The following is a 12,260-nucleotide window of genomic DNA, read 5'->3' as shown; positions in this document are numbered from 1 at the left end:
GTACGATCAATTGGTAGGTCTCGGCTGTCATTGGAACATCTTTGACAGTCTTGGTCTGAAGCCAGAAAGGTTACCAATGGATATCGGGTAGCCCGGGTAATCAGGCAGTGCAGGTCAGGCAGGCGTTGCGTCTATCATACATTTACCATAAGCTCGACGCATTTTTGCGCAGCTGGCTGATTTCTTTCAAACAGCCGCCCTGTCCGACGATAGGTCTAAAAGCCATCATTTATCAAAGATATGACGATAACCTGCATTTCCGCGGCACTTGTTATCACAAGGCCTATCACAGGTATCAACATTTCCGGATTATCTAATACGTTATCATAATTTGTGGCACTTGTATTACCAGTCACGATGGACGTTCCGACGTATCTACGTATAGAATACTTACTAATATTTAAGTGCGAAAGTAACTCGGTCTGTCCTGCTTCTATGGCAAAACTAATTAATCGATTGAACTATTTTACACACAATCTACAGCCTGAGTAAGGACTGCTTTTTATCCGGGTGCGGGAAGCAGTTCACTCAATACGCGGGTCAAACCAGGAGGAATAGCTAATGTTTATTTTATTTTTATTTATTTATCACAAAATACAACTATTATTATAGGGGAACCTAATGCAATAGTGTATTGTCAATTTTATTTTTATTTTTTATTCAAAAGGAACTCCAACAAAGGATACACCTTACATGCGTAATTACAAAAAAGTTATTTATAGATTTGTGCTCCTTCAATTACAGGAGAACACATCATGCATACATCATCTTTAAGTTAAAATTAAAGAAAGATAAACAATATTAAATTAAACAACACATGAAATTAAATTAAACATTTGAAATTAAAAATTAAATTAAACATTAAAGAGAAACATTAAAAAAAAATTAAACTAAAATAATTATTATATACATTAAAATAAAATATTTTTATTTAAATTTTACAGTTACTTAAACTGAACTACTCTACACACATAAAATTAAACATTAATCTATGTAAAATAATAAAGAAGACACATCTTCGTACCCTAAACACTCCGAAACTACTGAACCGATTTAATTTTGTTTTCCACTTTTGGAAAGCTACACTCTTCTCAAGAAACATAGGCTATATTTTATCCCGGTACGGGCAGTAGTTCCCTCTACATACGAGTAGAACCGCGGCAAACAGCTTGTATTACATGGACGTAGTTATGCAGAAACGTTCCAACCCACTGTACGCGTAAATGCTTATATCTTAAATTAAACTTGAATTTGAGATATAAGCATTTACGCGTTTCAGTTGTATTCTTTTTTATTCTAACTAGTAAAGGTACTAGAGGTTTTATTGTTGAATTATATTGAGTTTAGATAACCATATGCTAAATTTAGGCTGTTCAATCACAATAACTCGATTTCGGGTGACTTGTGGGTTGGAACGTTTCTGCATAACTACGTCCACATATGGTTGCGGCCACGTTTTTGTACTCAATCGAAACGAAGCCAGTGCACTTGACATCTATACTCTTTTGTGAATTGCATATGTAGACTATTTTGATGGCTTGAAAGCATTTGTATTTTAGTTCATTTTTGTATTCCAAGTTGCATTAAGTGGTTCGAGTGCGGCTTAACAATATTTTGAAAAACTTATGTTACGATTACAATTTACGTACTCAGTTTTGTTATTTTTTTATAAAATTAAAGGTTTAATAACGGTTTTTTATGAAGACGGTTGAGAAAATAGTTTAATATCCCTCTTTTCAAGCACAAGTTACAGGTTATATGAATTATGCACAACAATTTACTGCTTGCCTTACAAGGCTAGTCTCAGACCATTATACCAACTGGATGCTCCTTGAATACAAAATCTGTATGCGAAATAGTATGCCAATTTTCTCATACAGCCGCTTTTTTTACCTTTTTTTTACCCGCGTCCCGTTTCGGGGCCACCATTCATAACAGCCCTTTCAGCAATGAGGATAAGATGCTGGCGTGTCCAGTCGGTTTAACTAACTAAGGGGGCTAATATATTCAATAGTGCCTCAACCATCCACATAACATCGCATGACAATAGCCGCTGGGGACGCAAAACAACTTAATCAAAGCAAAAATGTCTGGACTGCCTAAATTGTAAAGATAGCGAACGTCAAGAACCCTCTCTTGGGACTTACATAACAGTTATTCCTGTGTAATGTTATATTTTTTAGTCTTCACCGGCTAGGAATGATCTCAAAAAGTACTGAACGGATCTTCATGAAGTCTCTACTGATAGATTGATGCTTCATTAGGTTTAGGGATATTTCAAAAGCAGCTTAGGTAGTTTTTAATCTTATTATAAGTTTTATCACTGACTGTACCTAGGTGCTCTCGATTGCGTGAGGCGTACCAAATACCATTCTAGCTTAGAGACACAAGAACTAAACTTCAAAGTCAAATCATTTATTTCATTTAGGCCTTTACAAGCACTTATGAACGTCAAAAATATAACTAAGTTTGATTCTAGTTGCCCATTCCAAAAGTAACTTCCTATGGAGAAGAACGGCCAAGAAACTCTATGGTAAACTTACCTATCACAGCATGAAAAACTGACATGTTTGTCACAAATTAACATATCCTCAATGTATCTTTTATGCTTCATTTACAATCTATGACAGGTTATTCGCTATGGTACACAACAGGACTAAAGATTTTACAATGGTCGCACAGCTCATTTTACCGACTGCGGCTTGTCAAAGGCTAACCAAGAGTATCGTGTACCGTCATTAGTATGCGTAATTGCACAGTTCTTCAAGATTATCGAACCGTAAACTGTACCTACTTAATCTTTGTCTTCCTAATCTTAGAGAGAATCTTTCCTACTATGAAGTCAGTGATGCTTGTATTTTTATTTTTAAACATTTGCTTTTTTGCGAGGTAAAAATCTTGACTTTTTGTAAGTTTATTGCGTCCAGGCAGCATTCTAATAATATCGGCCAGCTGCACAGCATGTCGATTCTATAAAATATCACAACTCACTTCGACATCACTCTCACTTCGACTTCGATCTAAAGGTAGAATTCCGTGGACGCGACAATAGTCAACCTTTGAAAATGTATGGCACCGTTGTCGAGGCCCGTGACAGTCGCGCGCGGCCGACGAATTTCGTAAGCTGCTCGCGGCATTGTCAAAAATTTAATTCTGGTTTTACTAAAATTCTATAGATGTTATTAAGCGCTAGACCATGTTGAGAAGCGTACGGCCGCGAGCGGCTCACGAAATTCGTCGTCCGCGCGCGACTGTCGCAGCCCTCGGCAGCGGTGCCATACATTTTCATAGGTTGACTTTTGTCGCGCGCGGCTGCGACAATCGCGACCCACGGAATTCTATCTTAAAGTTTCGTGATTGACATTGTCAAACTACACTAGCGCTTCACTATCGAGCGTGTTGACAAGTTGAACTAAATCAAAGTCGAGATTTTGACAGATTTGTCAAAATCTGTCTATCTATAGGGGAGGTAGGGGAGAGATGGGCAGTTGGGAGACATGATCAAATCAGAATAAAAGGGGGGTCCTTTTATTCTGATTTCTGATCATAGTTTTGTTTTTTTTTAATTGGGTAGTTTACGTTACCGACTGGTAACGGTGTTCATCCATAGACTATCTGTCATTTCTGTGAGTTGTCAAGAACAAACACTCGTAAAAGTACTTAAATATTTTGTTGCGGTTTCGGATCGTTATAAAGAGAAAACTAATGAAAGGTATGTGTATTTTCTATTATTAATTATTGATTGTCAAAATCTCCAGTTACAATTATAGTAAGTCGATGCAATCCACACCTATTATACCTTTAGAAGAGAGTACTACAGCAATAGTTAATGGGCCCCACGTTTTTATTTTAGTCTAATATGACCGGGACCACCTACGTAGGTTGACAGGTAAGTAACTATTTTTTATTTTCTAGTTTTCAGTGCACATAAGATAAAACCGTTTAACTTAAAAGTTTTTTTTACCGATTTTTTTTTCATAAACTAAGTCAAAAGTGTCCAATGCTCTCTATGGTAGGGAGGCTTTTCTTCGTCAGTGAAAATTTGTGAGGTTATAAATCTGCGCGAAAAATCCTTTATAGAATCTTGTTTCAGGTACCGTTGCCAACTTGATCTAGAGACTATTATATTTAAAATAGTGTTTAAATAAAGTTCTAAGTGTTTTAAAGTGATTAAGTGCCTACATTTAACGATGGCTAGAATGTTTTTGCTTAAATCTTTATTAGAAGAAGCTCATGCTTTAGATAATTTAGAAAAGCGTCAACAATCTGCTAGAATTCGTAGTTTACCTTTATTAACTCGCGATGATGACTATGTGAGCATATATAGATTGTCAAAGGAGCTAATTGACCAACTGGAGTCTGATTTACTGCCCCTGATAAAGCCCACAAAACGTCGAGGCAAAGGACTTACAACTCGTTTAATTGTAATTTGATTGTAATTTTTAGGAAAGCTCTTTCATTATATCTAGCCGAATATAAGAAATGGCAATAAAAGTTGATAATGATCTGTAAAATCTGATTTTTTATGCAATAAATTGTGAAAAAGTGCCCATCCCTCCCCTACCTCCCCTAAAGTATGAAATGACATTACGAATCGAAGTGAAATGCGAGTTGTTGATCGAGTTTTATAGAATCCCAGTACAGGTCATAGGTATTATATTGCATTTGCCTAAATATCGTAGTCTCATGGAACACCCGTATCCCCAAGGGTGTACCACCACCAAATTCCAGACTGCGGGCTAAATTACAAGAGTTGAAAGATTTCAACCGAATAAAATCCAAGACCCACACAACTAGAAACTGATAACAGTAGACACAATATTTTTATTGAAATTAATCTAACAAACATACATTTACAAATAACAGAAGCTAGACAAGCAACTGTATTATCGATTGTAGATAAAATCGGAAGAAAACGATATCTACGATACCTAAATTCAATGGCTTGATAACATCGAATACTTGTCCGAAACCGAAACCGATTTGCTTGACATTACGTTTGATACTCTATCTGACATTATAAGATGACATGATGAAGTTACGTCTCATTGACTTGATAATGTAATATTGATAATGGCGTCCTGAACGATTGTGGAAGTTGTGCTCTCTAAGAAGATCAGACAGCTGCGCAGGGCATATAATAGTGTATGGGTCTACTAGACCAATAAAGACATTTGACGTGATAATACTGGTATTACCTACCTCAATTATGAACTCCTAGTACCTAATCATAAAGCCTACTTGCTTCCGTCTGTTTGCTGTTGTTGTAAGTAATATTAGGTTTCGAAGCCTATCTAATTATTATCGAATAGAGTATGTGTTGATGGAAAAATCTGATGGATAGTTCCATCATTCCATTGCATTTATGATTGTGACTCAGAACACAAGATTCTATAGAATACTTCCATTTTTTTTACATTCTGGTGTTGTACGAATAGATCATCATCATCAGCTTATCGCAGTCCACTGCTGGATAAAGGCCTCTCCAAGTACTGCCACTGAGATATTCGGCGAATAGATGGATGGATGTAAAGGCTAAGGAAAATTTGGATTGATTTCCTGAAAGATGATTTGAATAGAATGGAGTGGATGTTAGTATGACGGCTGACAGATGGGAATAACTTGCGCAAACAAATTCAACAGATTCTGTTTGTGGTGTTACGGGATTAATATTTTGAAAACCGTGTGAATATCCTTATCGAATTGAGGTGGATGAATTTGAGTTTGGTTCAAGGCGCGGTTCCTCCCTAATATTAGTCCTAGCACGGCTGACGATTTGCATGCAACTACAAGCCATGTTAGCAGTGGCCACGCATAATTTTTCACGGTCTAATATCTCCATTATAACAATGTTGTGACATAAACTGACTTGAATTGGTCACACAACGCCGCCACTTGACACAAGCGCTTATCAGATATGAAGATGTTCGCCAATCAGTAATCCATTATCAGAATACTACCGCATTATCGTCTCGTGAACAAACTGATAACGAGCCACGCCGGGCGGCAAGCTTGTAGTAGCCCACTGAGCAAATATGTCGGTTTTACATGGAGATTATCGATTACTACGAAGGCTGGGTTACGAACTTGTATGAAGAATAAGCGTTGCCATCCAGCGTGGTAATGCTGCCAGCCTTTTGGTCATGCTCCCGGTAAACCGCTATACAAGAATATTTTGTATAAACATGAGTGTGCACAGGAATTATGCAGAATGTTACAGAAATAATATAAAGCAAGCTCCTCAATGTATGCCCCAGCAATGTTTGGCCTCTTAGGTAGGCGTAAAAATATTTATGCTACTTAGATTTTAATTTAAATTTTATCTGTGATGGAAACCAGTAACACTACATAAGTACATTAAATTCGTTAATTCATATCATTTCAAGAATTTTTATCTCATAGAAGAATCGGAACTCAAAAATGAAATTATTTATTTCGCTCTGATGACAAATCGGGATTTGCTGTAGGAAAATATTGTTGATGACAAATTGGAGGAATGGTGCTCGGAATCGGTACTTTACAACCCGGGAAAAGATTAGGCGGCGTTAATGATGGTTAACCAGAATAATTTATTTACTTTTGATAATGTCGCAGTAACAGAGTTCTTTATACTCTCTAATGTTTTGGTTCTCAATTATTAACACCCAATTACAATAATTAATATCTGTCATCATTGCATTTTAATAACAAAAAAGAAGTCGTGCCACAGGTTCAACTTAATTAGCGGGTACAAAATAGAATTAATAATGAACTTCCCGACACGCCCATTGTATTGTTATTCCTACTCAATTCAATGTCAATGTCAATCAATCGCCGAATTCTCTAATTTAGATTAAAGCAAATGACTCAATTAAAGTAATCAGTTTTAAAGATAGCTTCAATCTTGTGACTACGCGCGTGTATCCGTTCTACGCCACGGATTCTAAGAAATCTCTGCAATAAAGTATCATACACAAGAATGCTATTCTTCGTCAAAATACTTAACAGTTGGATTAGAGAAAAGAGTCGGTTCTACGATCTATTAACGAAGCATAAATCGGTTAATTACTGAACATAACCTTTTTATTGTTAGAAAAACAGCTGTTCTAGTGAACGAATCATAAAAGAATGGACCTTGTTCCCCCTCCCCGCCCGCAGACCCCCCCCTCCTCCCACCAACGTCATCACACGATTATATGTAAGACTGGTTATAATCTGTTTGTTTGTTTACATTTGTATGTAAACAAGGCTCTTTACTTGACGGACTATAAATTTAACATAATATTACTTTCAATGTTTAACGCAGACTGAATTAATTACAATAAGCAAAGGTAACATTCCATAAAAATGTCGTGTGAACATTTTCAGTAGGAACTAGCATCTCCGTTGACACAAACCTAGGTGCCTCCGCATTCGTGCGCTGTATTCACAACTCCTTTACAACTACGAGGCGATGTTCACGACATTTCAAACTAATAAGCAGCCAACACAATAGACTATAACTATTACTAATACTACAATAACAACAGCTAGTAACAAATGATTTATTCCAAACGATGATAAATGCGGTTAACTACGAATATTGTTCGAAAGTGTTAGCTGTGTAGGTAGACAGCGGTAGCTCTGAGTTCCGTTCCGTAGAGCCGACTAGCAACAGACTAGCACACGTAACGATGTTTACAGTGGCTCTCCGTATCGCTGACAGTTATCTCACGAAAATTCTTGCCACTGAAACCTGAAAAACTGCCGCAGGCTCCATCCACACCGTCAATATTAGTCCGGAGGCTGCAGCGGCCCGTTAGGTACGTCACACACAACAAACACAACTCAGCTTCAGTGAACACTTCAGTCGCCCGTATAACTTCACTTCATAGCCACACTGACATTTACGAAATTGTGACGAAAACCAACAAATTTCACGACAAACGATAGCATTCAGCAAGAGGCATCTAACGCGATAAGAACATCCCACCTGATACACTGAGCGACAAATTTGCTTTGGGATGATACGGCCTTGCGTTTCCAGTGAGTCATGTAACGTTCAAGAAAAACTACAATTTTCTCCAAAATTATATAGTAACGGGTCACGACATGTAGAATTAAAAGATTAGAAGTTATAGTTGATGTTAATACATACCATGCTTGTTTGGTTGTGTTGTGATGAAGTGAAGTGGGGAGGGGTAGCGCGCGTGGGGTGACAGTGACGGGAACGCGAGCTACGCGGGGCGCGGGACGCGACGTGCGCCTGCGACGAGCGTGGGCGCGCGACTGGCCGCGGCACGAGGTGCGAGGCTGGAGGGGTGATAACACTGATAAGCGGCGCGTCATCGCTTACGCGCCTGCCGTTAAATGACGATCCGCGGTAGAATCATTACGACCTGTAATGACAGGTGCCAATGAGTTATTCCCAATATGTCGTTGTTCCATAAAAAACTTGTTCCAATTTTTCATTACGCAAAATGTTATAGTTTGCATTGGACCGATTCGTCATCATTACTTTATTTTTTTAAAAGTACGTATTTATGAAACAGTAAGGCCCTGTTCCCACTACGCCGGACCGGCAGACCTGCCGGAAACCGGACACCGGACAGAGTGTTCACATTACATCGGATCCCGGAAGAAATTCAGACAGTCAAGTACTTACCTCAGTTGAATTTGGACCTGCGCGCACAATGGACGACGAAATTGTTGTGTTGTGGTGGTATCTTAATAGAAGGCAAAATAAAAGAAAACATTGGGTACACCCTATTTTACGGGAAAGATTTTCACTTGGAACATTTGAAACATTAATGGGTGAACTTAGAAGAGACGAATCAAAGTTCTTCAATTATTTTCGAATGACAGCAACCACTTTTGACGATTTACTGGGACGACTAGACATAAGAGTACGAGATACAAGTTTCAGAGAATGTATTTGCCCAGAACAAAGATTAGCCATATGTCTAAGGTAAGATTATTTTATGCACTAGATTGCGTAATAATAGTTTTGACGTAGGTACCTACTTAAGACTGAATTAATGAATGAATGTTTGCTATGTATGTTTGTTTGATGAATGTGAATATATATAATGTGTGTGTGTGGGAGGGTGTATGTATTTGATAATCATTATGAATTAAAAATGCAAATAACTTATTTATGTATTTATTTGTACTCAAACTTAAAACCCTTCAAAATCTAAGTAATCTGAGTCTTGGGAATGTATGGAATGATTACTAGATGCTGATGGCGAAGCTGGAATCGGATTCGATGACTGAGATGAAGTTGATGGTATAGATGTTGTTGCCTGTTGATTGCTACTATTATATTGCGTAGAGTATCCAGGGTGGTGTTGATCTTGCGTAGGTGTTGCCTGTTGATTGACGCTATTATGTGTGTAGTATCCAGAATACTGATCTGGTCCGGTCATCTGATTATATGAATCACGCCAATGTCCGTAATTTGGTCTCTCATTATTCCTACTTTTAATTTTTTGCAACATTGTCATGACGCTAGCTTGAAATTCTAAAGTCTCTTCGATAGTTAAAGTGTTCAAGATTGGTATAATGCCTTTGAAGAAAGACAGATGATGGTTTTCCTTTTCTGGGTTTATTCTGGAGTCCAAAAACTTTACCATCCTGTCATTTACCTCTTTATTATCAATTTTTCTTTTATCTTTAATTAAAGGTGAACGAAAATCTGATTCCATGCCTACTTCAGTCTCGGTTCTTGCTTTTTTTGAAACTGACTCATGTGGTGGTCGAGGTTCGGAGACTTTTTTCAAAAACATTAATTGCTCGTGATATAAATAATTTCGTGTCTTTTTGGCCGAAGATCCAGATTTAGACTCATCTTTTTGTTTCTTTACTGTCTTAAGCCACGAATCTCGTATATTATTTATTCCATTTAGTTGAAACCTGTTTTCCTGAAATCAATAAAAAAATATCATAAAACAATACAATTTGTTTCTTGGTGACGTATAAAGTAATAATGTATTAACAAAAAATACTTTTTTTTTCAGATATTTAGCTTCAGGATGTTCATTCAAAGAAATACATTACTCATACAGAGTAGGCGTTTCGACAATAAGTAAACTAATAAAAGAAATGACCCACGTCATTTGGGAAAACCTAAAGACAGATTTCCTTAAGCTGCCTGATACTGAGAGAGAATGGGAGGACATCGTTTCAGGATTCGAAAGAAAAGCCAACTTTCCTCACTGTCTTGGAGCAGTAGATGGCAAACATATCAGAATTTTGAAACCAGCCAAGAGTGGTTCTATGTTCTTTAATTACAAGGAGTATTATTCTTTTGTATTAATGGCAGTTGTCGATTCAGAGTACCGATTTATTTTTATTAGTGTGGGCTCATATGGCAAGGAATGCGATTCTACTATATTAAAGGATAGTACATTTTGGCAAAAGATCAATGATGGTACTTTAAATGTACCAAAGCCTAGACCGCTTCATGAAAACTTGCACGAAGAATTACCGTTTATACTTATTGGCGATGAAGGCTTTGCTTTAACACCTAATCTCCTACGTCCATATGGAGGTACACATTTGAATACTGATAAAAAGATTTTTAACTATAGACTAAGTCGAGCAAGAAGGTATGTTGAGTGCGCTTTTGGTATTCTGGCAAATAAGTGGCGAATAATCCATCGAGCTATAGATCTGAACGTAGACACAGCAATTCAAGTAATTAAAGCTTGTACAGTCTTACATAATTTTGTAAGAGAAAAAGATGGTATAAATTTTGAAAGTTACCAAAATATAGAACATAGACAAGAACAAGAAACGACACCCATGAATCGGAATGTGTCAAGTCGAGGTGGCCCTAATGCCAACGCTATACGGACATCATTTACTAATTATTTTGTTTCGGATATTGGTTCCGTTCCGTGGCAGGCAGCAGCTATAAAATAAAAGGAGATGGCCAAAAAAAAACCCAGAGTCGACAGGAACTTCATATGTATGATTGGATTCAGTATAATTTGTGGATTTTAAAAAGTATTTCAAAACATCTAAAAACCATGGGGTTCTCTTTTTATAACGTTTTTTCGATCAAGATTTTAGTTCACAAAAAAGTTTACTTTTACTGTTTGATGTTCGTTAGAAGTTGAATGCAGACTCGTGATTGGACCGTTTTACATTGCTAAGTCATTTGTTATATTTGACAATGTCACATGGCGCGATTTTCAAAGACAATTTCTCCAAAAACATTTCATAGCCAGTTGTGAAGGTTGCATGTAACTGCGAAACCTCTCCAAGTAGGTAAGGTCGGTGCTTAATCGTATCTGGAGTGGTTAAATACAAGACCTTTTAATCACCAGGCCAACTCTGAAACTATGGGGTTGTTACTAGTGGCTTGTATAATGTTAGTTTACTTTGCTTTTTTATGTCCCTTGATGTTAATAATCTTTAAAATCAACATATATTCAACATAACCTATTTTTGCGATAATATGAAATAGCTCCTATACCCCATGGATTTCAGTCTGGATTTTTTGGCACCATCAAAGGTCTATCATAAAGAACCTATTGGTAACCATTTCATTGCTGTCGATTCTGGGTTTTTTTTCTATGAAAATTTGGCCATCTCCTTTATCAATGCATTTACATTTTATCAATAAAACATTAAAAACTCACCGTACTGTTTTCTTTCTTTTTCATCCAGTTCATCGAAGTTTGGTTTCAGTATTAAACATACTTCACGCCATGCTGCTAACTTTAAGTTTTTGTCTTTATAGACGTCTTCGGTCTTATCCCACAGAACAGGTCTCTCTTGGACAAGCGTAATTAAAGTTTCTGCTTGAATATCCATGCTAAACGTCTACTTTTACCAGAAAATGCGAGCCGAATGACGTGAGTGGAACACGGGCGGGGCGAGGGGAGCACGAGCGGGGCGAGCGGGGGACAGATACCGGCACAAACTCGTTCACATTACTCCGGGCCCGGTCGTTCTGCCGGCAATTCGTAGTGACAAAACGCTCGGTAAAAATGCCGGGCTCGGCAAAAATGCCGGACCCGGGATAATGTGAATAGCTTCATATAAATTGTACAGCCACTAGCCCTTCCGGCAGATTTACCGGCGCGGCAGATCTGCCGGTCCGGCGTAGTGGGAACCGGGCCTAAGGTACGACAAAATTATTTATTAGATCAAAATTCCGTCGTGCAGTTTGATCCAAGCGAACGACCCAAAGTCAAAAGATTTTTAGTTCATACACTAGCGACTCGCCCCGGCTTCGCTCGGAATAACAGTATTTCCCTACTATTTAATTTATGTTATAACAAATATAAACC

At 37.6% G+C, this 12,260-nt stretch overlaps 2 protein-coding genes across 2 annotated transcripts in view; one reads left to right on the top strand and one right to left on the bottom strand.

The window, feature by feature from the left end:
• LOC124645095 (adenylate cyclase type 6-like) overlaps nt 1-8,238 on the bottom strand; it is a 329,505-nt gene extending 321,267 nt beyond the window's left edge. Inside the window, exon 1 of the mRNA XM_047184835.1 lies at nt 8,117-8,238. The gene's annotated coding sequence lies outside the window, so the exon portion shown is untranslated. The remainder of the gene's footprint in view (nt 1-8,116) is intronic.
• A 278-nt stretch (nt 8,239-8,516) lies between these two features.
• Nucleotides 8,517-10,886, top strand: LOC124645390 (protein ALP1-like). Its single transcript, XM_047185192.1, has 2 exons — nt 8,517-8,926; nt 9,978-10,886. The coding sequence occupies exons 1-2, from the start codon at nt 8,652-8,654 to the stop codon at nt 10,882-10,884; spliced, it is 1,182 nt and encodes a 393-aa protein (XP_047041148.1). The 5' UTR covers nt 8,517-8,651; the 3' UTR covers nt 10,885-10,886.
• Nucleotides 10,887-12,260: the final 1,374 nt, after the last annotated feature.

The sequence above is a fragment of the Helicoverpa zea genome, chromosome 31 (assembly GCF_022581195.2).
Source record: "Helicoverpa zea isolate HzStark_Cry1AcR chromosome 31, ilHelZeax1.1, whole genome shotgun sequence".
In the NCBI taxonomy this organism is placed as follows: domain Eukaryota; kingdom Metazoa; phylum Arthropoda; class Insecta; order Lepidoptera; family Noctuidae; genus Helicoverpa; species Helicoverpa zea.
Note: the sequence above shows the minus strand (reverse complement) of the source record. Positions and strands in the feature narration are given on the sequence as shown.